Genomic DNA, 27,706 nt, shown 5'->3' with positions numbered 1-27,706 from the left:
GAGCCCTGGCCTCCCTAACTGGGATTGGAGGTGGGATTTCCTCCAATTCACTAGCTTCCCCCTCTGGGAGGTCATCCTCAGAGGGGTTGTTCTTGGCAAATTCTGCCAAAAGCTCCTGGAGCTGTACTTTGGTAGGGTTTGAACCAGTTCTAATCTTTTTGGTTTTCAAAGAGACCTTAACTCTACTACTCTACTAGTAGTAGTGGATCATGCTACTAGATACCCTCAAGCATTTCCCCTTAGGTCGACAACTGCCCCTGCAGTAAAGCACTCATTGGTATTTTTACCAGAGTGGGATTTCCTCAGGAGGTGGTGTCTGACAGAGGTACCAACATTATGTCAGCATACCTGAAACACATGTGGAATGAGTGTGGGGTGACTTACAAATTCACCACACCATACCATCCACAAACCAATGATCTTGTTGAAAGATTTAACAAGACATTGAAAGGCATGATCATGGGGCTCCCTGAAAAACTCAAAAGGAGATGGGATGTCCTCTTGCCATGTCCGCTTTTCGCCTACAGAGAGGTGCCTCAGAAGGGAGTAGGGTTTTCCCCCTTTGAACTTCTGTTTGGCCATCCTGTAAGGGGACCACTAGCTCTTGTAAAAGAAGGCTGAGAGAGACCTCTTCATGAGCCTAAACAAGATATAGTGGACTATGTATTAGGCCTACGTTCAAGGATGGCAGAGTACATGGAAAAGGCAAGTAAAAACCTTGAGGCCAGCCAACAGCTCCAGAAGTTTTGGTATGACCAAAAGGCTGCTATGGTTGGATTTCAGCCAGGGCAGAAAGTCGGGGTTCTGGAGCCTGTGGCTCCCAGGGCACTTCAGGACAGATGGAGTGGCCCTTACCCAGTGCTAGAGAAGAAGAATCAGGTCACCTACCTGGTAGACCTATGCACTAGCAGGACCCCCAAAAGGGTGATCCATGTGAACCGCCTCAAACTCTTCCATGACAGGGCAGATGTGAATCTGTTGATGGTAACAGATGAGGACCAGGAAGCTGAGAGTGAACCTCTCCCTGATCTCCTCTCCACAGACCCTAAAGATGGTTCAGTAGATGGAGTGATCTATTCAGACACCCTCTCTGGCCAACAGCAATCTGACTGTAGGAAAGTCCTGCAACAGTTTGCTGAGCTCTTTTCCCTAACCCCTGGTCAGACACACCTGTGTACCCATGATGTGGACACAGGAGACAGCATGCCTGTCAAAAACAAAATGTTCAGACAGTCTGACCAAGTTAAGGAAAGCATCAAGGTGGAAGTCCACAAGATGCTGGAATTGGGAGTCATTGAGCACTCTGACAGCCCCTGGGCTAGCCCAGTGGTCTTAGTCCCCAAACCTCACACCAAAGATGGACAGAGAGAGATGAGGTTTTGTGTGGACTACAGAGGACTTAATTCTGTCACCAAGACAGATGCCCATCCCATTTCAAGGGCAGATGAATTCATTGATAAATTAGGTGCTGCCAGATACTTAAGTACCTTTGACTTGACAGCAGGGTACTGGCAAATCAAAATGGCACCAGGAGCAAAAGAAAAGACAGCATTCTCCACACCTGATGGGCATTATCAGTTTACTGTTATGCCCTTTGGTTTAAAGAATGCACCTGCCACCTTCCAAAGGTTGGTGAATCAAGTCCTTGCTGGCTTGGAGTCCTTTAGTGCAGCTTATCTTGACGATATTGCTGTCTTTAGCTCCAGCTGGCAGGATCACCTGGTCCACCTGAAGAAGGTTTTGAAGGCCCTGCAAGCAGCAGGCCTCTCTATCAAGGCATCCAAATGTCAGATAGGGCAGGGAACTGTAGTTTACTTGGGACACCTTGTAAGTGGAGGCCAAGTTCAGCCACTCCAGCCTAAGATCCAGACTATTCTGGACTGGGCAGCTCCAAAAACCCAGACTCAAGTCAGGGCATTCCTTGGCTTGACTGGCTACTACAGGAGGCTTGTGAAGGGATATGGATCCATAGTGACACCCCTCACAGAACTTACCTCTAAGAAAATGCCCAAGAAGGTAAACTGGACTATAGAATGCCAACAGGCCTTTGACACCTTGAAACAAGCAATGTGCACAGCACCAGTTCTCAAAGCTCCAGATTACTCCAAGCAGTTCATTGTGCAGACGGATGCCTCTGAACATGGGATAGGGGCAGTTTTGTTCCAGACAAATGATGATGGTCTTGACCAGCCTGTTGCTTTCATTAACAGGAGGTTACTCCCCAGGGAGCAGCGTTCGAGTGCCATTGAGAGGGAGGCCTTTGCTGTGGTTTGGTCCCTAAAGAAGCTGAGAGCATACCTCTTTGGTACTCACTTTGTAGTTCAGACTGACCACAGACCTCTCAGATGGCTGATGCAAATGAAAGGTGAAAATCCAAAACTGTTGAGGTGGTCCATCTCCCTACAGGGAATGGACTTTATAGTGGAACACAGACCTGGGACTGCCCATGCCAATGCAGATTGCCTTTCCAGGTTTTTCCACTTAGAAAATGAAGACTCTCTTGGGAAAGGTTAGTCTCATCCTCTTTCGTTTGAGGGGGGGGGAGAGGGGTTGTGTAAGGAAATGCCTCCTTGGCATGGTTACCCCCTGACTTTTTGCCTTTGCTGATGCTAAGCTATGATTTGAAAGTGTGCTGAGGCCTGCTAACCAGGCCCGAGCACAAGTGTTCTTTCCCTAACCTGTAATTTTGTTTCCACAATTGGCACACCCTGGCATCCAGGTAGGTCCCTTGTAACTGGGGACCCCTCACTCAGCACAGACACACTGCTTGCCAGCTTGTGTGTGCTAGTGGGGATAAAACAACAGTCGACATGGCACTCCCCTCAGGGTGCCATGCCAACCTCACACTGCCTATGCAGTATAGATAAGTCACCCCTCTAGCAGGCCTTACAGCCCTAGGGCAGGGTGCACTATACTACAGGTGAGGGCATAAGTGCATGAGCACTATGCCCCTACAGTGTCTAAGTCAAACCTTAGACATTGTAAGTGCAGGGTAGCTATAAGAGTATATGGTCTGGGAGTCTGTCATGCACGAACTCCACAGCACCATAATGGCTACACTGAAAACTGTGAAGTTTGGTATCAAACTTGTCAGCACAATAAATGCACACTGATGCCAGTGTACATTTTATTGTAACATACACCCCAGAGGTGCCCCCTGAAACCTTAACCGACTACCCGTTGTAGGCTGACTAGTTTTAGCAGCCTGCCACACGCCAGACATGTTGCTAGCCACATGGGGAGAGTGCCTTTGTCACTCTGTGGCTAGTAACAAAGCCTGTATTGGGTGGAGGTGCTTCTCATCTCCCCCTGCAGGAACTATAACACCTGGCGGTGAGCCTCAAAGGCTCACCCCCTTTGTTACAGCACCCCAGGGCACCCCAGCTAGTGGAGTTGCCCGCCCCCTCCGTCCACGGCCCCACTTTTGGCAGCAAGGCCGGAGGAGACAATGAGAAACGCAAGGAGGAGTCACTGGCCAGTCAGGACAGCCCCTAAGGTGTCCTGAGCTGAGGTGACTCTGACTTTTAGAAATCCTCCATCTTGCAGATGGAGGATTCCCTCAATAGGGATAGGGATGTGCCCCCCTCCCCTCAGGGAGGAGGCACAAAGAGGGTGTAGCCACCCTCAGGGCTAGTAGCCATTGGCTACTAACCCCCCAGACCTAAACACACCCCTAAATCGAGTATTTAGGGACTCCCCAGAACCTAGGAAACTAGACTACTGCAACCTAAGAAGAAGAGGACTGCTGAACTGAAAAACCTGCAGAGAAGACTGAGACACCAACTGCTTTGGCCCCAGCTCTACCGGCCTATCTCCCCACTTCTAAAGACACTGCTCCAGCGACGCGTTCCCAGGGTCCAGCAACCTCTGAAGCCTCAGAGGACTACCCTGCATCTAGAAGGACCAAGAACTCCAGAGGACAGCGGCTCTGTTCCCCAAAGACTGCAACTTTGCAACAAAGAAGCAACTTTGAAACAACACACGTTTCCCTCCGGAAGCCTGAGACTTTGCACTCTGCACCCGACGCCCCCGGCTCGACTTGTGGAGAACAAACACCACAGGGAGGACTCCCCGGCGACTACGAGACCGTGAGTAGCCAGAGTTGACCCCCCTGATCCCCCACAGCGACGCCTGCAGAGGGAATCCCGAAGCTCCCCCTGACCACGACTGCCTGCTTTAAAGACCCGACACCTGGTAAAGACTCTGCATCGGCAGCCCCCAGGACCTGAAGGATCCGACCTCCAGTGCAGGAGCGACCCCCAGGTGGCCCTCTTCCTTGCCCAGGTGGTGGCTACCCCGAGGAGCCCCCCCCTTGCCTGCCTACATCGCTGAAGAGCCCCTTGGTCTCCCATTGATTCCTATTGCGAACCCGACGCTTGTTTGGACACTGCACCCGGCTGCCCCCGTGCCGCTGAGGGTGTACTTTCTGTGCTGATTTGTGTCCCCCCCGGTGCCCTACAAAAACCCTCTGGTCTGCCCTCCGAAGACGCGGGTACTTACCTGCTGGCAGACTGGAACCGGGGCACCCCCCTTCTCCATTGAAGCCTATGCGTTTTGGACACCACTTTGACCTCTGCACCTGACCGGCCCTGAGCTGCTGGTGTGGTAACTTTGGGGTTGCTCTGAACCCCCAACGGTGGGCTACCTTGGACCCAAACTTGAACCCCGTAGGTGGTTTACTTACCTGCAAAAACTAACAAAAACTTACCTCCCCCAGGAACTGTTGAAATTTGCAGTGTCTAGTTTTAAAATAGCTATATGTCATTTGTGTGAAAACTGTATATGCTATTTTGCTAAGTTCCTAAAGCTCCTAAGTGAAATACCTTTCATTTGAAGTATTACTTGTAAATCTTGAACCTGTGGTTCATAAAATAAACTAAGAAAAGATTTTTCTATACAAAAACCTATTGGCCTGGAATTGTCTTTGACTGTGTGTTCCTCATTTATTGCCTGTGTGTGTACAACAAATGCTTAACACTACCCTCTGATAAGCCTACTGCTCGACCACACTACCACAAAATAGAGCATTAGAATTATCTATTTTTGCCACTATCTTGGAACCCTTGGACTCTGTGCGTGCTATTTCTTACTTTGAAATAGTATATACAGAGCCAACTTCCTAAAGATGGTCAGAAAAATAGGAGGAAAAAGGCAAAAAACCTGGTGCACGACCACCCTAAGGAGGCCAGGTCTAACTGCAGTTACACAAGACTTTGGGCCATAGGCTTATAGTGAGTTTCGTAACAGCAAACCCTCAATCTTTTCCAAATTAAGTTTCAGATAGCTAGAGTGCATCTAGAAAAGAGATGCGTGCATACACTAATGCTAATTAGAGCCGGTATTCTCAAGGTCATTGGATAAATATATAACCATCTGACCCCAAATCGCGCGCTGACCTCATCAGAGGCCACCTCCCGGAAGAGAAATGCTTTTGCATTTCTCTTCCGATTGGGAGGTAGGGCGGGAGAGACAAGAAAGGAAAGGAAAAACCTTTCCTTTCATTTCTCGTCTCTCACAGCATTTCTGCTGCCCGAACGTAGCTGAAATGGCCACTAGACACCAGGGATTTTTGTTTGTTGCATTATTTCAAATAAGGGGAGCAGCCCCTTGGGCAAGGGCCGCTCCCCAGGGGGGGGAATGATTTTTAGGGCATTTCGCGTCCTAATATTATTAGGCCGATCTGCCCCCGGGGGGGCAGAAAACCACTAGACACCAGGGATATTTTTATTTTTTTATTTTGTTAGGTTTGGGGAGCGACCACTTAGGCAAGGGTCGCTCCTGGTCGGCCAAATTATTTTTAGGCCATTTCTGCACCCCCTGGGGGCAGATCAGCCATCTGCCCCCAGAGAAGGCAGAAACCAATAGACACCAGGGATTATTTATTTTATTCGTACTTGCGCATAAGGGGAGCGGCCCAGGGGGCCAAATAATTTTTTGCCCATTTCTGCCCCCACTGGGGGTATAATTATATTAGGCCAATCTGCCCCCGGGGTGGGGGGGTGGCGTTGGGGAGAGAAAACCACAAGGATATATATTTTTTTTTTTTTATGTGTGGGGAGCAACCCCTTAGGTAAGGGTCGCTCCCGGGGGGCCAAATAATTTTTAGGCCATTTCTGCCCCCCCCCGAGGCAGATCGGCCTAATATAATTACAGGGGGGTGGGGTGGGGGGGGGGGCAGAAACCTCTAGACACCGGGGATATATATATATATTTTTATTTTTTACTTTATGCTTTTATGTTTAGGTAGGGACTCCTTAGACAAGGGTCGCTCCCCCGGGGGCAAATTGTATTTAGGCAATTTATCGGCGTATTTTTGGAAGGACCATCTGCCCCCAAGAGGGGCAGAAAGTCGACCAGGGAAGATTTGTTTTTCAAAATAAGAGGTTGGGGGGTATGGCCATACCCCCCACCCCAAATAAATGGGGCCAAAGTTGTTCTGCCCACCAGTGGGCAGTTTGGGCAATTACCCCCCCGATACACACCCTGGGGGACAGAAAGTCTTCTACATGCCAGAGAATAAAAAAATTAAAAGAAAATAGTGGGGTGGTGGCTACCAACCAGTATGGGCCTGGTTATTCCCCCACCCGAACTGAAGGGGCTAACAGTCTTTCAGCTCTCCCCTGCACACTAAAACATCTTATCCCATGGCAAGAAAGAGGACATTTGATTTTTTTTTTTTACATTTGGGCCATGAGAGCTTGGTAACTCTCAAAATCGTCCCACTTGGAATGGTGAGGGCTGCACTTTTTTTTACTTAGGGACGCTGCCATCTAGAAAAATCCACAAGACCTAGACACATCTGAAAACTAAACATCTAGTTGATTCTAGGGTGGAGTGCTTCACATGCATCCCGCACCATTTCCTAACCCACAATGCCCTGCAAACCTGCAACTTTGCTGGAAAGCACACATTTTTTCCCACATTTTTGTGATGGAACCTACCGGAATCTGCAGGAATCCACAAAATTCCTACCACCCAGCATTGTCTAATCTATATCGATAAAAATTCTGCTGCACTTGTCAGCCTAAAAATGTTTTTTTCCAAACTGCCGTTTTGAACCCACTTTGGTTACCCCTCAATATCGACATGTTTTTGGCTCTTCCCTTTCACAAGCACTTGGCCCACCTACACAAATGAGGTATCATTTTTACCGGGAGACTGAGGGGAACATTGGGTGGTATGAAATGTGTCGCAGTGCGGTGATCCCACACAGAAATGTGGTGAAAAATTAGATTTTTTAGCTAAATTTGAGGTTTGCTGAGGATTCTGGGTAAGAAAACATTGGGGGATCCACACAAGTCACACCTCACTGGACTTCCTTGGGTGTCTAGTTTTCAGAAATGTCTGGGTTTGGTAGGTTTCCCAAGAACGCTGCTGAGCCCAGGACCAAAAACGCAAGTGTCCCCCTGCAAAAACAGGTAGTTTTGTATTTGATAATTTTGATGTGTCCAAATAGTGTTTTGGGGCATTTCCTTGGGCGCCAGGCCTACCCACACAAGTGAGGTACCATTTTTATCGGGAGACTTGGGGGAACGCTGGGTGGAAGGAAATTTGTGGCTCCTCTCAGATTCCAGAACTTTCTGTCACCGAAATGGGAAGAAAAAGTGTTTTTTTTGGTCAAATGTTGAGGTTTGTAAAGGATTCTGGGTAACAGAACCTGGTCAGAGCCCCACAAGTCACCTCATCTTGGATTTTCCTAGGTGTCTAGTTTTCAAAAATGCCCTGGTTTGCTAGGTTTCCCAAGGTGCCGGCTGAGCTAGGAGGCCAAAATCCACAGGTAGGCACTTTGTAAAAAACACCTGTTTTCTGTGAAAAAATGTTATGTGTCCACGTTGTGTTTTGGGCCATTTCCTTTCGTGGGCGCTAGGCCTACCCACACAAGTGAGGTACCATTTTTATCAGGAGACTTGGGGGAACACAGAATAGCAAAACAATTGTTATTGCCCCTTGTCTTTCTCTACATTTTTTCCTTCCAAATGTAAGGCAGTGTGTAAAAAAGACGTCTATTTGAGAAATGCCCTGTAATTCACATGCTAGTATGGGCACCCCGGAATTCAGAGATGTGCAAATAACTATGCTTCTCAACACCTTATTTTGTGGCCATTTTGGAAATACAAAGGTTTTCTTGATACCTATTTTTCACTTTTTATATTTCAGCAAATGAATTGCTGTATACCCGGTATAGAATAAAAACCCATTGCAAGGTGCAGCTCATTTATTGGCTCTGGGTACCTAGGGTTCTTGATGAACCTACAAGCCCCATATATCCCCGCAACCAGAAGAGTCCAGCTGACGTAACGGTATATTCCTTTAAAAAATCTGAAATCGCAGGAAAAAGTTACAAAGTAAAACGTGGAGAAAAATTGCTGTTTTTTTCACCTCAATTTCAATATTATTTTATTTCAGCTGTTATTTTCTGTAGGAAACACTTGTAGGATCTACACAAATGACCCCTTGCTAAATTCAGAATTTAGTCTTCTTTTCAGAAATGTTTAGCTTTCTGGGATCCAGCATTGGTTTCTCACCCATTTTGGTCACTAACTGGAAGGAGGCTGAAAGCACAAAAAATAGTAAAAATGGGGTATGTCCCAGTAAAATGTCAAAATTGTATTGGAAAATTGGGTTTTCCAATTCAAGTCTGTCTGCTCCTGAAAGCTGGGAAGATGGTGATCTTGCCACCGCAAACCCTTTGTTGATGCCATTTTCAGGGAAAAAACCACGAGCTGCCTTCTGCAGCCCTTTTCCCCCATTTTTTTAAAATAAACAAAATGTTCACGGTATTTTGGCTAATTTCTTGGTCTCCTTCAGGGGAACCCACAAAGTCTGGGTACCTCTAGAATCCCTAGGATGTTGGAAAAAAAGGACGCAAATTTAGCTTGGGTAGCTTATGTGAACAAAACGTTATGAGGGCCTAAGCGCGTACTGCCCCAAATAGTCAAAAAAAGGCTCAGCACAGGAGGGTGAAAAGGCCTGGCAGCGAAAGGGTTAAGAAGTTCGTCTGTAAAACGAGGTGCCGAAGGGAAAGGAAGCAGAATTTTCTAATGTGTACAGTTTCCATTTGTTAAAAATTGGACGTTGCTAGATTAATATAATTGTTGATTTGAGGTGGAGATAATGAACTTGGTTGTAAAGTTTCTTGTGTGACTATTTCCTGTGACACTTTTCCCTTCGCCTGCAGAGCAGTAGACCCTTAAATGTCCTATAGTAACATGCTATTTCGTTCAATTCAATAACATCCACACTGTGCTTGCTTCAAGGACCTGCTGCACAGCGCCAACGCAGCTACTCCTAAAAAGTTAAAATATTTATTGGAAGATCGCTTAGATTTTTTCTCTTGAAAATTTTAATTGTAAATTAACACTTTACAATTAACCTTAAAATCGAACCCAATTATTTATCTTAACATTTTTAACTGAAATATGCGAATTTTAAGAAAAACAATTGTACATTTCTGAACCTACCTTATGATTTTGTACATAGCAGGGTTTGTGAAGAAAGGTTCATCAAGTTCATTGTGACCCCACTGTCGGTAGCACAATAAATCAACAATCACATCTTTACGGAAACGGTGCTGGTACTCAACAGCCAATCTTGTGGCACGCAGCACTTCTTCGGGGTCGTCTCCATTGACATGAATTATAGCACATCCAACTATTTTACCTGGGCAAAAGTTAAAGAAAAGTAGAAGAAGCGAACATTTGAACGTTAATTTCCTCACAACTAAAAGCATATAACGTGACTGTGCAAATCACAGAGGTTAAACCAAGAGCACATTAGAAGACAAAACCAACAAAGCGATTTACGGTGGGAAAATCAAATACTAAGAAGGCACATACAACTGAAAGCACTTTAAAAAAAACAGTTTTGGGGGATTTTATGACATTTAACAAAGATAGAACACGCCATGGACGTCGTTTAGGGGCAGCCAAGTGTCACATCTGCAACACCTGGCATGCCCTTTGCGCCCCCTGGCTTCAGGGGTAACAAATACAGAGCCAGGAACATAGTGGCAAGTGGTCCCTACGAATGCCAGTTGGGACTTCACTCTCTTTGATTGCAGTCAATTTTTATTACACTAATCGTGAATAATAACATGTTATTCAGTATTAGTGTCATAAAAATGAAGTACAATTAATTACCTGTGAATATGCCGTGGCAGCTGAGGTAATTAAAATGTGTTTAAATGTATGTTGTGTGTGCGCTTGCAGGTGAGTGTGTTTATATGTGTGTGTGAATCTGTGTGTAATTGCCACACACCCTCTCATCCTTTCTATGACAACTCTGGGATTTATGCCACTGGTCTATCTCTTGTACAACATAAATCCATTTCGTCGCGTCACTATCCAATTGCGGGGTCGCTGCCTGTCGCCCATCACAAGGACAAGTCACTTTACCGCCCGCTCAGCATGTGTGGACCCCTTCCCATCTAGGTTATTATGGAGGGCCATCTTTGAAGTAAGATTAATCGGGTAGCCTAGCATTGTGCCAAGCATCGCCTCAACACAGTTCAAACAAGGACAAAGTACCCCATAATTTCACAAAGTGGAAAAACAGTATCAGACGTCCTCTCCACATCGCAAACAAGCCAGATCCTCTGTTAATCGCCAGAGCCGCCGTTGTGTCAAATATACACGGTGTACGTAACCTCGCACTTATTGCTATCTATCTAGGACTCGCGAGGGCGACTGCCCATTCGTCGTCATCTGATTTTCCAGGTAGCCCTTCCTTTTTTCACGCAACGTCGGAAAAAGATCTGGGGATTTAATCCCTAATAGGTAAGAAAGACTCCCATTGTCAGCTTCGCCTGGAGGTGGTTGAACTCCTGAGAGTCCTGATTCGCTCGCAGATACGGTCTAAAGGCATTGCACAGCTGCAAGTATCTGTACAACTGGTCTCTCTCCAGCCCAAATTCTTTTTTGCAGCTGGGTAAAGGACTTCATATCACAGCCAGTCAAAGAGCGAGCCAGAGAGGTTACCTCAATGTTGTCCCAGCCACGGAAACACCCCCCCCCCCCTCAAACGCAAAACGTCAGGCATTTGGGTTCTGCACCACAAGGGCATCTCACACATCAGCCTAACGCCCCCCCCCCCTCCCCAGCAGAGAATTAATGAGGATGTCCAGATCATCAGTGCCACCGGCATCAGAGGGGGAGCGTGTGATGCCAGCCTACCTCAATATATGTAATCCAGCGGGGAATGACTGCCCATGGACCACCTCTCTCCTATCTGTAGGCTGGGTCATTCACGAGGCCGTTTATCCAATCGATGAGGGCCAAGAGCTGGGAAGCTCTAAAGTAGGATAGCAGCTCAATCATCTCTAACCCCACATCAAATATGGATTTGCAACACTTGCTGATGGAGCCCCAAAGAGGCCCCTCCCCACCAAATGAACTCGGTAAGGGCCAAGGTGAACTTCATGGTGGACTTTGGTATGGAGTACGGATAATTTTGTATTGTGTACAGCAATGTGGTAGAGTAGTTATCTTCAGCAATGCCGCCCGCCCAAGTATGGACCGCGGCAGGAGGGATCAGTGCTAAGAGGTCGCTCTGTGCTGCCATAAGGAGGAAGGTGAGGTTGTCTGTTTTAGTCTATGTCACAGTAATACGTACACTGATGCCCAGATAACGGAATCCCATGGTCGCCAGAGTCAGATGCGCACCCAAAGCCCATTCTGTCAAACCACCACTCTAACCAGGAACAATTTTGTCTTGGGCCAGTATACCCAGAGCCCAGAGTGTCCCCCACAGCTGTCAAGGATTTCCATGGTTATATGCCCCAAACCGCAGGGATGACCGAGATACACTAACAAGTCACCTTCATATAAACACACTTGATCTTCACAAAACTTACACTATTTAAAGCCCTCCATGCGAGGGCCAACTCAGAGAACATGTGCCAGGGCTATCAGCAGAAATAGTAGGGGGCAACAGAGCCCTGGTGAATGCTGCTTTCTAGGGGACGCAACACTTACAAGGCACCCCAACAACTTTAACTCAAATATTTGGTTTGCCATAATGTAATTGTACATATGACAGGATTCGAAGATAGTCAAGCAGTGAGAACATGTAAGCCTATAACAGACTGTCAAAGGCCTTTTCAAAGTCAATCAGCAGCACAGCACAAGTGGCTGCTCAAGCCGATAGTCCGTTGCCAATTCACTGATCTGTGTGGCACAAGGCTGCTTTGATCTTTAGGAATTAAATCAGAGGCAACAGCAGTGGGCTGCACTGCGAGGACACTAGCCAGTATTTTAGTTTCACAACTGATCAACAAAATAGGCCTGTAGGATGAGCAGCGTTATGGGCGTCATTCTGGTTTGAGAATGATGATGATATGGGACTCCTCCCGGTCATCCCCTTGTCACAGGCCTCTACATACAGATCCAATGGGGGCTGAGTGAAGATGTCGGCCTGACAATGGAAAAACTCCACCGGGAATCCAGTGGAACCTAGGTTCACCCCCACCCCTTTCAACAACTGAGCAATGGCTTCCGCGTTCTAAGCAGTGGTAAATGGTTCCCCCAGCAATTACTGCTGAGCAGCCTTCAGGCGTCACAGTGATACAGCGAAGATATATTGGTGAAGTTCCACTGCCGAGTGGGTCCGCACTTCAATATACAGTGAGGAGTAAAGGGCAGAAAATGTGTTTGTCATTCCCTCTGGAGTAGTATGAATACACCGGACATCCTCAAGTGATGTTGTGAAACAGTATGTATTTGTATGTTGTCTTCACCAGTGCAATAGTTTACCCATCTCATTTCCATGTTCATAGAGTTGACTCTAGGGCACTTTCAAAGCACCAGCGTTGTGGGCGCCAATGTATGCACGTGATTCTCTGAAACGGTACTGGACAGCGCAGCAAATGATCTGAGCAGGTTAGCTGAGGGAGACTACATGTGTGCTCCGTGGCAGGGGTTTGGCAAGGGTCTGGAGTGCTCAAGGGCAGCACTGACCACATTACAAAGGTCGTCAAGGCAGAGAAACATCAGGTCCGACTTTCCCAATTTTCACCTCCAGCATAGACTTTTAGTCGCTAATGGCCAATAGGATGATGGCAGTAAAGGTGTGGACCAGGGTACAGCTAAGGCAGCTCCCCTAGTGTGGCTGCAGTCACCGCTGGTGGGTCTGAGTCTTATATTTGTCCATCATTTGCTTGGATGAGACTGTGGCTCATCTATGAAGTCTACCTTGCATAGTGACTCTGTAAGGTAATTAGCAAAAGTGAGCAGAAGGCCAAGAAGGGAGGCCCTATATAACTCCCCTAGTCCAGTCGCCTGTCCGGCATCAAGGCTCATCTCCCAGGAATGTAGGCGTGCAGCCTCTCAAATACAGGTTCCCAAGTGTTTCAATTACCTATAGAAGCGTTGCCTTGGTCAACAGCATTGTGCGTCGTTGGATAAGATGAACGTGGTGGTTGATTGAAGACAGCATCCAGTCACTCCAGAAGGAGCAAGGGGTGGCGAATCTGGTGATGCACCTTCAAGCTATCTACCATAAGATCATCCACAAAGTTTCTGCTGCAGAATGGTCAATGTCAGTCCCTGGCCAGCTTACAGCTTTAGTGGGTGGGTCCATAGTGCAGGAGCACAAGCCACTGTTGACATGAGCCAGGTCCCACTGTAATTTGAGAAAGGATCACAGGGTCCCTCTGGCAGGGCCGTCACAGGTTGCCACCAGCCTTTCCCACAGGTGCACCTGTAGGCTCACAGTACCAGAGTCCTCCACCAGGGGATCATGATCTGAAATGGTAATAGGGAGGATACTTGCATCTGTCATGGCCACGGCAAGAGCTAAAAACAAAAACTACCCGCCACCTGTCCAGAGCAGCAGTCCGGAGGTGACAACAATAACCTGATTTTTTGAGGTCCTATTTGCATCTCTCTGGGAAGATATCCTGACTGGTAAGAAAAACCTACCTGAAAGAGGTCCGCCAAGACCAGGCAGAGGTGGGGGACGGGTCTCCACTCTGGAGGACCACAAGTTTAGCCAGGATGAAGAAATCAAGCAGCTCTAGCAAGAAATTATCTGCCTCAAAGACCAACAGATTGACTTGCAAGCCCATGTCAAAGACCTCAAAAACCGGTCAAGGTGAAAATGCGATTTCAAGGGGCTCCCATCAACCCTGAGGATGCTGACACTGAGGCCAATGGGAGGGGCCTCTTCGTTCAAATCTTAGAGGCCCCAACTGACATGGATATACAGCTAGACAGAGTGCGTGGAGTGGGCCTCCCCATTTAGAAAACACTTGACCTGCTGACATCCTCGTATTCATTCATGATTTTCAATTCAAAGAAAGGATCCTTCGGAAATCCAGAGACTTGCATGCCCCACACTGATGCTTTACATCAGGGATAAAGGTGCTGCTTAATCCTGAGGGCATCCTTTCTGCATAATTTGTTTCTAGTAAGGGAATCTCCACCAGCTTCGATCCTTAACTGAAGCATGAAGGGCATTCCAGACTGAAGAATCCTCAGACAGCAGCCAACGGACCAGCCTCTGAGAACGGAAATCTAGGAAGTACTCTTTATGGCAGAGGGGACAGGCCTCCCCCAGGGGTCTACGTCCGGATCCTGAGACTATGGCTATGGAGACATGTGCTGTACTAGAGGCAGTGTGCGAAGACCCCGACAAGCAAGAGACTACCTGGGAGACGCTGGGTCTCTTAGACTACCTAAATAGGATACGAGGCGGGGGCTGGAGGGAGTGGAGTGCGGGGGTGGGAGGAAGAGGGTGACGGGACATGAGGAATGAGTTGAGCTACAGACCTCTACACTCAAGTACACTGTGGGACATTACTGGACAAGACCAGTTCTTCATTTTTATTTATCCTATGTTTTTGTTACTGTTTGTTTTTAGGTTTCTGGTGGAAGGGGAATACTATAGGAAGGAACACTGTACTCTAGATACTTGCCACCTTCCAGTTTGCCGTGAGGCTTTTCATCTCCAGGGATGTCTGGGGGGAACTTCTGAATTGAGAGAGGGCCTGGGCACTTTTTTCTTTCTCCCGTAATACATGGTACACTAAAAGTTATCACCTTAATGTGAAGGGGCGTAAAAATCCAACTAAGTGCCGAGCAATCCTATTGTATTGGAAACAGGCAGGAGTGGGCCTGTGTCTCCTATAGGAGACTCACCTGGTCTCTGGTGACTGTCATAGACTCAGATCCCGTACCTTCCTGCAAAAATTATTTTCATCTGCTGCCACTAAGACGGCTGCAGTAGCTATTTTGATCTCTTGAGTCTTTTGAGGGAAAGTAGATTCTAAAATAGCAGAGCTCAAGGGCAGGCTGTTAGCTTATAGAGTGAATGTATGAGATCACACCCTTGTTGTGGGCTCCATATATGCCCCTAATGAAGGACAGGAGCGGTTTCTCTGCCTGACGGTGGCAGATGTCACATCCTCTCAATATAAGATGCTGCTGCTATGAGGTGACCTGAATCTAGTGTTTCGTGGTAACCAAGACCAGTCAGCAGCACGTTATGGGGGTAGTAGGGCCATATTCCAGGAGAGAGTTCAATGGCTGCGGAAATGGGCTTGAGAGACCTTTGGAGAGAACACCACCCCCAGATCAAAGACTATACATTCTACTCACACGCTCACCTTGATCACTTTTTAGGGACCAGGGAGATACAGACCCTACTTACAACAATAGAGCTAGAACCTCGCTCGCTCTCTGATCATATGGCAGTATCTCTTGACCTAGCTCTCCCTTCTACAAAGCGTACTCTTCGAACATGGAGATTGAGGGAAACTTTACTCTAGAGGCTGGAAGTGGTTAAGAAGATCAACCAGGCGATCAAAAACTTCCTGACCACAAACAATTACAGCTGACATTCCCATCTCTCTTCTAAGGGAGACTCTAAAGGCTGTCATCCGGGGGGACCGGATAGTGATTTAAGCAGTCAGTGGATATTAAGAAAAGGGAGCAGTTAAACAAGCAGAAACAGGAGCTAGAGCGCATACACACACGTTCTGGTGCTCCACAAATCTGGCTGCAACTGGAGTTGGCTAGGCTGGACCTTGACAAGGTTGAATATGCCCTTAGATTTTGACACTCCTTCTACGTGGGGGTGGGGCACATATGGACACCTCCTGGCCGAATGGCTCCATATACAACAGCAAACTGCAGGGGCTGAGTCTCTATTATCACATGATGGCACAGAAATCGAGAGAGATAGCCCCATAGCATCTACCTTCTGCAAGTTCTATGCAAAAGTTTACTCAAAACAACCTATCCCTGCAGACGGGCCAGACCTTTATCTCAAAGATGCACACATTGTGCACCTGACATCGGATCAAGCCGATGACCTCAATTGCCTGATGCGGATGGAGGAAGTAATTCCCACCATTGCACCAGGTAAACTCCTTAAATCGCTGGGGCCGGGTGACTTTCCAGCTTTTTACCATTCTGCACAGCACTGGTCCCTTTCCTCATTTGGCTTTGCAGCTCAATAACAGGCCCAGAAGCGGTATCGTACTCTGTGATGTAAGCTTCCATTATTTTTATACCCAAACCAGGGAAGAGCACTAGACAGTGTGGGTCATATGGCCACATAACCCTCGTAAATGTTTTAAATAAATTATTCACCACCATTTTAGTGGCACGTCCACGTGTACTCATGCCGCAGCTGATCAACCCTAACCAGTCAGGTTTTGCCCCCAACAGACAATGTAGCGATAACACCAAACTGTACTGCACCTGCTTAATGCCAAATGCTCCAAGTGAGAAATCATTTTTGGCCATAGATGCAGAGAAAGCATTTAACCATGGCCATATCTGGTGGCAACGCTGACCCACTTTGAATTTTGGGGCTTGGTTCCTCACATGAATTCTCAGCAACTAAGCCCAACCAGGAGTAACTGTTTGGGTAAATGATCAGACTTCAGCTCCCTTTTACCACTGTCACCCCTGCTGTTTGCTCTCTATATTGAGCCCTCTGCCCAACGAGTATCACTGGGGTCACCTTTGGCAGAGAGGAATACACCATCAGCCTATTTTGTTGATGTTATTGTGGCATTGGCCAATCCTATTATGTTCCTTCCTGTCTTCTTAGGTGAGACAGAAGTCTTTGGCAGTGCTGCAGGATTTGTGATAAACATTCAGAAATTGCAGACCCTCGACCTCTCAATCCCCTTGGAGACAGAGGCTGTACTGACCTATCTCTATCTCATACACTGGAAGCCTACCTATCCCAGACCTGAGAATTCAATTAGCCCTGGCCATTAGAGAGACAGCCGCCCTCAATTATCAAATGCTCCTCTGGCAAATTAAGAAAGATATAGCGAGGGGGCGGCGCTTGCCTCCAACGAAGATGGCTGTGCTCCGAGCGAGCTCCAGCGCTGCCGGGGTGAATAGACCCCAAAAATCTAGCCTTATACTGTGAATGGCGGGACCTGTGAATGGCGGACTCTCTGCGACTACTCACATCTGGCCCACTTGCGAGCCTTTGTGGGCGATTGGCCTTTTACTGATAAGGAATGGGTGACTGTGCTGTTAACTCCCATGTATGTTACAGCAACATGTGATTCCGCCTCATACAATATTATGTTACCCAGAGGGCCTATCTCACACCTGAGAAGATTAACAGATATTTTAACCACGCCGATGCCACTTGCCCACGTTGTCAGGGTTTGGGTGCGGACTTCCTGCGTATGATGTGGTCATGCCCAACTCTGAATCACTACTGGTCTGCAATCCTAGCGCGCTTAACGCATTGTGTGGACCGGCCCCTACTGCAGACGTGGGAGACAAGCATTCTGGGATTGTTCCCTAGGGGTAAAAAGTTGAAAACCACATCCCGTTTTGTGGATCTAGGTTTCTTATTAGCTAAACGCCTCATAACCCGTAGATGGCGGTCCCCTGATCCTTCGACATACGAAGCATGGGTACAGTCATTAAGCGTCTGGGCGAGAGCGGAGTGCACTGCTCTTTGGCACCAAGATGTGCTGGGGTTGCGCAGATACCCCCTTGTGTCACAATGCAAGGTAATGTTAACAGACCTCTGCACCCCACTGATGACTGTGCCGCTCAGCTCTGATCCTCCTGCTGCAGGCAGTGGAATCCTGTAACGTAATGTATTCCACATAGCATGCCACATCCCTGTATATGTGACTAGACCAGATGGGCACTCCCTCCAGACTGCAGGTTAATGCACCAAATGCAAGCCACACATAGCGCGTGTGTGGGGACAACCTGCTGAGCACCTGTGATTTGTATAACAGTCATACTAATCCTGCAATGTAAGTACATGGATATGTTTCGCCTGCTATTCCTCCCCATATGTTTGTTGCTGTAAGTTGAAGTTGACTGCAAAAGTGCGGTTCACACGGATTTTTGTTCCGATACATAACATTTTTGAAATATAAATGCAATAAAGATTTTTTTTTTTTTTAAAAGGGTGTAAGTACATGTAGGGTCATCATCGTAGCAACAGCCTCAAAGATTGAAATAGCCATACAATATTGTATAAATACATATGTTTGTTGTTGTCATAATAGAAGGTACAGATAGAGCAAACATGTAATCATGCTACACTGTAAAGTCCAAGAGTTACCATGGGATCAGAACCAATACAGAAACAGTGATACTAAGCAAAAAATAAAAGCAAATAATACAGCATAGTATGAATGCCAAATGAATGAGTGAAAAAGTTCAAAAATTAAAAGAATCATACTGTATACAATGAAAACATATAGGGGGTCATTCTGACCTCGGCGGTAAAAGTCGCTTACCGCCGGTCAGAAGTCTGCCATTCCACCGCCGCGGTAAACCGCCACGGTCATTCTGACCTCCAACTGGCAAACCGCCAAAAACCCGACATCCACGGAAGGCCGCCACATCAGCGGGCAGCGATAAACTGGAGATGACCAAACCTCCACCGTCACGCCAACACAAACACGCCCATGCCTTTACGACCCACGAATCCAGGCGGCGGTCTTTCAACCGCGGTATTCCATTGGCGGTACACACCGCCGCGGTCAAAATACACATACCCTTACAAAACACAGCCACATTGGACAATTCAAAATACACACACCTGATACACATACAAACAACACTCCCACACACCCATCACCATATAAAACACACACCCACATCACCCACAAACCCCTACGACCTGAAGTTCTGAGAGAAGGCACAATACACAGAGAGAGCACAGGGAACGCAAAGCACAACACACACAGGAACCCAACATCATCACCCACACCACATCTACGCACACATCACCACACACATCACCTCAAACACCACCCCACACCTCATCCACACCACCCCATGGCACCCCAAAGACACCCCAGGTTCTCGGACCAAGAACTCAGGGTCATGGTGGAGGAAATAATAAGGGTAGAGCCCCAGCTCTTCAGCACACAGGTGCAGCACACCACAATAGCCAGGAAGGCAGAGCTATGGCAAAGGATCGAAGACAGGGTCAACGCTGTGGGACAGCATCCCAGAAATCGGGAAGACATCAGGAAGAGATGGAACGACCTACGGGGGAAGGTGCGCTCGATAGTGTCACGACACAACATCGCTGTGCAGAAGACTGGCGGCGGACCCCCACCCACTCCACCAGAATTCACAGCATGGGAGCAAGAGGTCTTCAACATCCTGCATCCTGATGGCCTCGCTGGAGTACCCGGAGGAATGGACTCTGGTAAGTCGAATCTCAACTACTGCCCCCCCCCCCCCCAGCATGGCAACCCACACCCCCACCCTCACCCCCAATCCCAACCCCACAGCACACATCCTCCCTGCCAATGTCTCACTAGCACAACCCAGCCCAAACAACACCAACCCCTGAATGCCAACACAAACCATAGACACCCATCACCTATGCATGACCACTGCACATACCCATACACCCCCCCCAACCACCCTCACAACTCCTCCCACAAGGGAATGGCAGCACTGGGGGACAAGGGCACCCACAAAATGCACGCCATGGCACACACAAAATTAATAACCATACCCTTTCACCCCTGCAGGGCCCGAACGCCAACACACCGGCCAGGAGGGTCCAGATATGTCCATCCCACCCCCAGAACAGGCCCCCAGTGAGGACAGCAGCTCTGTCGACCTAGAAACTGACGACCAGCCCGGACCATCGGGGACCTCTGGACAGTCGGTTCCCAACACACACACACAGGCCACAGCAGACCCAACCCCCTCTGGGAACACCAGCACAGCTCCCACCCAGCGGGCCCATGCCTCTGTCTCTAGGACGCGTCAATCAGCGGTGTGTCCGCCACTACAGGGAACCCAGGCTGACCCAACACCCCAACAACAACAGGGACCTGGGGGCAGTGGTAGTGGGCACACCGTCCAGGGGACAGAAGCCCGGGGAAACAGGGCAACTGGGAGGGCTGCTGTGCGACAGGGGGGGGGGGGAGGACAGGCCCAGGGAACCCACTCTCCAAGAGGCCCTCACCACCATCATGGGAGCATACCACCACTCCCAGGAGACGATGGCGACGGTACTGGCCAGGTTCACGGAGATGCAGGCACAGCAGGAGGAACGCTACATGGGGTTCAGCAATGAACTCAGGAACATCGGTATCGCTATGGGGACCATAGTCCTGGCCCTCAACCGGATAGAAACCACATTGAGAAACCATGTGGCACCACAAAGGGCCCCTGTCACTAGCCAGGACCACGAACAGCCTACCACCTCCGCCGGCGCTAGTGGACAGGAGGCCCCCACACAACGACAGGCCACCCGAACCCCACCTCCTGCTGAAGAACAACCACCCCGCAAGAGGAACCTGAGAACTGGACTCTGCCATGGACATTACTCCACCCCCACCCCCACCCATCACCGTTTTATATCATGTCTCATCATCTAGCACTACAAATTAAACACTCATTGCACCAAAAATATTCTGGAGTCAGTTTGTATTCTTAACAAATGTATTACACATTACGATTCAATAATGTACAGTCAATTTGTGAGAACAACCTACCGATGTCAATAAGCTTCAGTCCATGGCCAAACCAAGCAGAAGTCACGCAGTGGGTCATACAGCACTGAAAAGGGAAGGGAAAATCAAAAATCTGTTAAAAAGAACTGGGGGGAAATACAGAAAATAGAGATGCAGGAGGCTTTAAGTAAATGTTAAATGGCGTGGGTGATTCTTACCTGTGTGCTACTGAAAATATTGTTGTATGACTGTGTCCCTGTTGTCTGTGTCGTCCCCGTCGTCTTCCTCCTCTTCACTCTCCACAGGATCCACAGCTGCTACAACAGCACCATCTGGAGCATCCTCCTGCAGGAAAGGCACCTGGCGTCGCAATGCAAGATTGTGCAACATACAGCAGGCCACGATGATCTGGCACACCTTCTTAGGTGAGTACATTAGGGATCCACCTGTCATATGCAGGCACCTACACCTGGCCTTCAGGACCCCGAAGGTCCTTTCTATGATCCTCCTAGTCCACCCATGGGCCTCATTATACCGTTCCTCTGCCCTGGTCTGGGGATTCCTCACTGGGGTCAATAGCCAAGGCAGGTTGGGGTAACCAGAGTCACCTATTAGCCACACACGGTGTCTCTGTAGCTGTTCCATCACATAAGGGATGCTGCTATTTCGCATTACATACGCGTCATGCACTGACCCAGGGAACTTTGCATTTACATGGGAGATGTACTGGTCAGCCAAACAGACCACCTGCACATTCATAGAATGGTAATTTTTTCTGTTTCTGTACACCTGCTCATCGTCTTTTGGGGGTACTAAAGCCACATGGGTCCCATCAATGGCACCAATGATGTTGGGGATATGTCCAAGGGCATAGAAATCACCCTTCACTGTAGGCAAATCACCCTCCTCTGGGAAAACAATGTAGCTCCGCATGTATTTCATCAGGGCTGACAACACTCTGGACAACACCTTTGAAAACATAGGCTGAGACATCCCAGATGACATGGCCACTGTTGTTTGGAATGAGCCACTTGCCAAAAAATGGAGGACTGACAGAACCTGCACTAGAGGGGGAATTCCTGTGGGTTGGCGGATGGGGGACATCAGGGCTGGCTCCAGCTGGGCACACAGTTCATGGATAGTGGCTCTGTCAAGTCGGTATCGTAGTATAATATGGCGTTCTTCCATTGTCGACAGGTCCACCAGCGGTCGGTACACGCGAGGATTCATCCTTCTCCTCGCAAGTCCCAGCGGACGGTGCCTAGGAAGGACAACATGGAGCACAGAGTCAACCAACCCACAGGTATGTAACCACAGCTTGCACAGTAATGGAATCGCAATGCAGTGAAAGGCTTGCATGAGTGGCAATGCAAGGCCTAGGCCTGTGTGACGCAGTTCAAATTAAGCCATGTGGGCCCTTGAAATGGCGGCTGCCTGACCTGTGAAGTGTGACAATGGGATGTGAGGTCAATGCGCTGGCGTGGCACACCGTGGCGGTAGGCGGTCGAAAACCGCGGCTCAAAGCAGCATTGGTTAACATTGAAGCTTATGGGTTTCTGGAGCCAATGACGATGTGCGCCGGCGGTCGTGGTACGCACTGCGGCGGTACGCACTGCGGTGGTACGCACCGCCGCGGGCGTGACCGCCATTTTCTACCTGATTAATCACTCGAGACCTGATCATCCACAGGAGAGGACCTATACTGCAAGTGCTGCTGTGACCTCGGTCTGGAAGAGACAATGGCTGCTGCGACTGGGGAAAGGGCTCCTGCCTTCACTCATGAAGAGTTGGAGAAACTCGTGGATGGGGTCCTCCCCCAGTATGCGCTACTCTACGGTCCTCCAGACCAACAGGTGAGTACACTTGGTGAACGTTGAATGGGTAATGCCTGTGTTGAATGGGATGGATATAAGATGGTGGGGTGGGGAGAGAATGAGGAGTGCAACGCACGACAGATGAGAGCATGTGCCACATGGCAAGGTTGGGGAGGGGGGGCCAATCACATCTAACTTGCAGATAAATGATGATATTTCCTTTCCCACCCTGTACATGTCAAATAGGTCAGCGCCCATCAGAAAGTCGACATTTGGCGTGCCATCGCCAAGGAAGTCCGGGCCCTGGGGGTCCACCAGAGACAGGGCACCCACTGCCGCAAGAGGTGGGAGGACATCCGCCGCGGGACCAGGAAGACCGCCGAGTCACTGCTGGGGATGACCTCCCAACCTAGGAGGGGTGCCAGTTGTACCCTGACCCCACTGATGTACCGGATCCTGGCGGTGGCCTACCCTGATTTGGATGGGCGCGTGAGGACATCACAGCAGACACAAGGGGGTGAGTATCAGCACATTCAGCTATCTCTATGCGCAGTGGAGGCGTCTGGGTGGGGGAGGAGGGCTGTGGGTGACATTAGGCCAGAGCGCTTTCTGTAGTATAGTCCTCTCCTTTAGGCATGGCCCTGTGCCCCTCCCCCCACCTCTGTAGGGTGCCAAGTACAGCTATCCATGGTCCTGCATCATCCATGTGTGTATTTGTTGTCCATAGACCTGTAGGGCTGGTCACAAGTACTGAGTAGTGTACCCCGATTGCGCTGCGTAGTGCATGAGGCTCCTGTGTCTGTCCTCTCTGCCAACGGTGTTGAGAATGCATGCACTCAACCTGTTTTTTTTTATCTCCCCCCACCCTTTTTCTTCATCTTCTTGTTCATGTGTGCCTTAGCATCATCAGGCGGAGGAGAATTGGCATCGAGCACGAGGGAGCTGCAAGTCACAAGGCCTTGGTGGGCCATGGTACAGACACCGAGGGCACCAGTGATCCGGAGGGCGAGGGGAGCACCACAACGGGGACCGGTGGTGACACCAGCGACACCGACACGTCCTCGGATGGGAGCTCCCTAGCGGTGGCGGCAACATCCGGGCCCCCCGCCTCTACAGGTACAGCCACCACCCAGCGCACCAGCTCCGCCCTCCCAGCAGCCCCTCAGCCTACGCTCCGTGCCCGCTCGCCCAAGAAGGCGGGCATCTCCTTCGCCCTAGGCACCTCAGGCCCTGCCCCAGTTACCCCTGCTGCCCTCAGTGAGGAGGTCATTGACCTCCTACAGACCATCATTGTTGGGCAGACTACCCTTTTGAATGCCATCCAGGGGGTAGAAAGGGAGGTGCATCGGAGCAATGCCTACCTGGAGGGCATTCATTCGGGTCAGGCTGCCCATCAACGATCGTTCAATGCTCTGGCCTCAGCACTGACGGCAGCCATTGTCCCTGTTTCCAGCCTCCCTCTTCTAACTGCCTCCACCCTGTCTCTGTCTCCTGTTCCTCAGCCTATCCCATCCACACCATCAGACCAGCCTGCACACACCTCAACACCCAAGGGCAGCTCATCCAGACATAAGCACCACAGATCACCCAAACATTCACCCAAGCAACACACAGATGCAGACATGCCAACAGTCACTATCACCTCTGTGTCCCCCTCCTCCTCGTCTCCCTCCTCCCTCCCTGTGACGTCTACACTCACACATGCATGCACACCACCATCAGCCAGTACTTCCAACACCAGCACACCCTCCAGTACAGTCCGCACACGTGCAGTCACCACCCCCACTGCCATTTACACGTCCCCTGTGTCCTCTCCCACTGTGTCTGTCACCCCCTCTTCCAAGACACACAAACGCAGGCAGCCACCCACCCAACAGCCAACCACATCACCACAGCCTACGTCACAAGCACCTGCACCCAAAGACAGCACACTTGACTCTCCTACAACCACATCCTCTTCCTCCACTCCCATAACCACTACTCCCACCCTTTACCTTGGTCCTAAAAAAGTTTACCTCTCCAATCTTAACCTCTTTGCCTCCCCTGACCCACCCCCTCCATCTGCTAAGAGTCCCAAGAGCACCTCAGCCACCACCAGCCCAGCTTCAAGTGTCACCGTAGTGCATGGGTTTTGGAGTCCACCCTTTGGCAGCAGTGACACATCGGTCAGCAGCAAGGGGACTGCCAGCCCCCCCCCCCTGGAAAGAGGACCCGGAAACTCAAGGGCCGCCGTGAGAAGACTGATACGGCTGCCCCCAAGGACCAGAGTTCGGCCACTTCACCTGCCACAACATCCAGGGGAGGCAAGGGCCAGAGAGCCTCATCTAAGGAGCGAAAGGGCAGCAGGGCGGAGAAGTCAGCCAGCAGGAGCGCGGAGAAGGAGGGCCCCACAAGCCCCATCCCGGGTGTAAGGGACGACACCCAAGGGCCCAGCACTCCGTCACCGAAGGGTCCAGCAACTGCACGGTCGGAGGGCGACTGATCAGGGAGTCCTGGCCAGGTCTGGCTCCCTTGATTGACTGGACGAGCACCGCTGAACAGGGCCCGCCGTGCAGAAGAGCACCGCTGAACAGGGCCCCGCCGTGCAGAAGAGCACCGCTGAACAGGGCCCCGCCGTGAAGATAGGCACCGCTGAACAGGGCCCCGCCGTGCAGAAGAGCACCGCTGAACAGGACCCCGCCGTGAAGATAGGCACCGCTGAACAGGGACCCGCCGTGCAGAAGAGCACCGCTGAACAGGGCCCCGCCGTGCAGAAGAGCACCGCTGAACAGGGCCCCGCCGTGAAGATAGGCACCGCTCCGCTGGGCCCTTCCTGTCAAGCACCGCTCCGCTGGGCCCCGCCGTCTCAAGCACCGCTCCGCTGGGCCCTTCCTGTCAAGCACCGCTCCGCTGGGCCCCGCCATCTCAAGCACCGCTCCGCTGGGCCCTTCCTGTCAAGCACCGCTCTGCTGGGCCCCGCCGTCTCAAGCACCGCTCCGCTGGGCCCTTCCTGTCAAGCACCGCTCCGCTGGGCCCCACCGTCTCAAGCACCGCTCCGCTGGGCCCTTCCTGTCAAGCACCGCTCCGCTGGGCCCTTCCTGTCAAGCACCGCTCCACTGGGCCCTTCCTGTCAAGCACCGCTCCGCTGGGCCCTTCCTGTCAAGCACCGCTCCGCTGGGCCCCGCCGTCTCAAGCACCGCTCCGCTGGGCCCCGCCGTCTCAAGCACCGCTCTGCTGGGCCCTTCCTGTCAAGCACCGCTCCGCTGGGCCCTTCCTGTCAAGCACCGCTCCGCTGGGCCCTTCCTGTCAAGCACCGCTCCGCTGGGCCCCGCCGTCTCAAGCACCGCTCCGCTGGGCCCTTCATCTCAAGCACTGCTCCGCTGGGCCCTTCCTGTCAAGCACCGCTCCGCTGGGCCCCGCCGTCTCAAGCACCGCTGGCCCAATGACAGTGCCGGTTCTGTGTCGAGCTACTGTTCAAGGTTCACTCTGCCCACCATGCCTCCTCCATGACCAGTGGTCTCTGTAATCCACCTGATGGACTGTGGCTTTGCACTCCCCAGGATATGGCAGTGGGCAACCCACCCACTGTAGAGACTTGAGAGACTGTGGCTTTGCACTCTCCAGGATGAAGCAGTGGGCAAGCCACCCACTGTAGAGACTTGAGAGACTGTGGCTTTGCACTCCCCAGGATGAAGCAGTGGGCAAGCCACCCACTGTAGAGACTTGTGAGACTGTGGCTTTGCACTCCCCAGGATAGTACAGTGGGCAACCCACCCACTGTAGAGAGTTGAGAGACTGTGGCTTTGCACTCCCCAGGATGGAACAGTGGGCAACCCACCCACTGTAGAGACTTGAGAGACTGTGGCTTTGCACTCCCCAGGATGGAACAGTGGGCATGGTGGCCCCTTCGTGGATCTGGCGTCGTGGACTCATGTGGCTGTGGTGCCCCCCCTTCCCTTCCCCCTGAGGTGCCTGTAGTTTTATCATCAGATGCCCCTGCAGTGTTCTCTCCAACGGACTCAGGTCTCCTGTGAGGGCTTTGCCCTTGTGTCGATACACTTTGGCCCACGGACACTTGGAATTTAGTTGAATGTGCAGGACTAATAGCCTCTGTTTATCGGTAGCACAACATTTTTACTAGTTTTTTTAATATTGATATTGCTATTTGACCATGACTTCTAAGATACTATTTTTACATAAATTTTGTTTGTCACTTTAATTATGTCTTTGCATTATTCCGGTGGGTTTGGGTGGTGTCACTCTGACTTGTTGCTCTGCATTGGTGTGTAGGTATTTGGGGTGGGGGGGTGGGTGTATCGCGTATGTGTGTGCCCGTAACCTTTCGTCCTCCCCCCCTCCCCTGTGTCGTAGGTGCAGTACTCACCGTTGTCGTCTGCGTCGGTGTTCGTACTCGTGGTAGATGAGCAGGTAGACGAGAGCAGGTAGGATGTTTAATTCGGGTTCCATGCTGTTCCGATTCCTCGTGGAGTGTGTTTCGGTGAGCGTTTTCCCGTTCGTAGTCTGTTTCCGCCGTGTTTTTATCGGCGGTGCTCCCGCCCCGGAAAAGGTGGCGGATTGGTGAGTTGTGATAGGGTGGGCGGTACACTGTCTGCTGCCTGCCTGTTGGCGGTGACCGCCGCGCTGTTTGTTTGTCCCGCCGTGGCGGTCGGAGTGTTAAAGTGGCGGTCTGTGTTGGCGGTTTCCGCCAGGGTCAGAATTCCGTTTTTTTGACCGCCGGCCTGTTGGCGGGTTGGCCGCCGCTTTATCACCGACCGCCAGGGGTCTTCATTGTAATGGCCTAATGTACAAATTGAAGCAACCATAAACTCTTACTGCGCAGTGATGTCCAAGAATTACCTCACAATTAGTGGTGTGCACATGTAAGTGCCTATAAACATTACTATTTCTATCCAAAATTACTATCATTGGTGTTTCTCTAATATTAAGGAGAAGATAGTTTGAGTCCCATATGCTATAGGCTATTATCAAGCAG

General features: G+C 50.2%; 1 protein-coding gene across 1 annotated transcript in view; it reads right to left on the bottom strand.

Annotated features, from left to right (window-relative positions):
* The window catches only part of DHTKD1 (dehydrogenase E1 and transketolase domain containing 1), an 871,206-nt gene that overhangs the window by 552,231 nt on the left and 291,269 nt on the right, over nucleotides 1–27,706 (bottom strand). The window contains exon 7 of the mRNA XM_069228664.1: nucleotides 9,462–9,660. Coding sequence (XP_069084765.1) covers nucleotides 9,462–9,660 — 199 coding nt within the window. The remainder of the gene's footprint in view (nucleotides 1–9,461; nucleotides 9,661–27,706) is intronic.

The sequence above is a fragment of the Pleurodeles waltl genome, chromosome 4_1 (assembly GCF_031143425.1).
Source record: "Pleurodeles waltl isolate 20211129_DDA chromosome 4_1, aPleWal1.hap1.20221129, whole genome shotgun sequence".
NCBI lineage: Eukaryota > Metazoa > Chordata > Amphibia > Caudata > Salamandridae > Pleurodeles > Pleurodeles waltl.
This window is presented reverse-complemented; position numbering and strand designations above follow the sequence as displayed.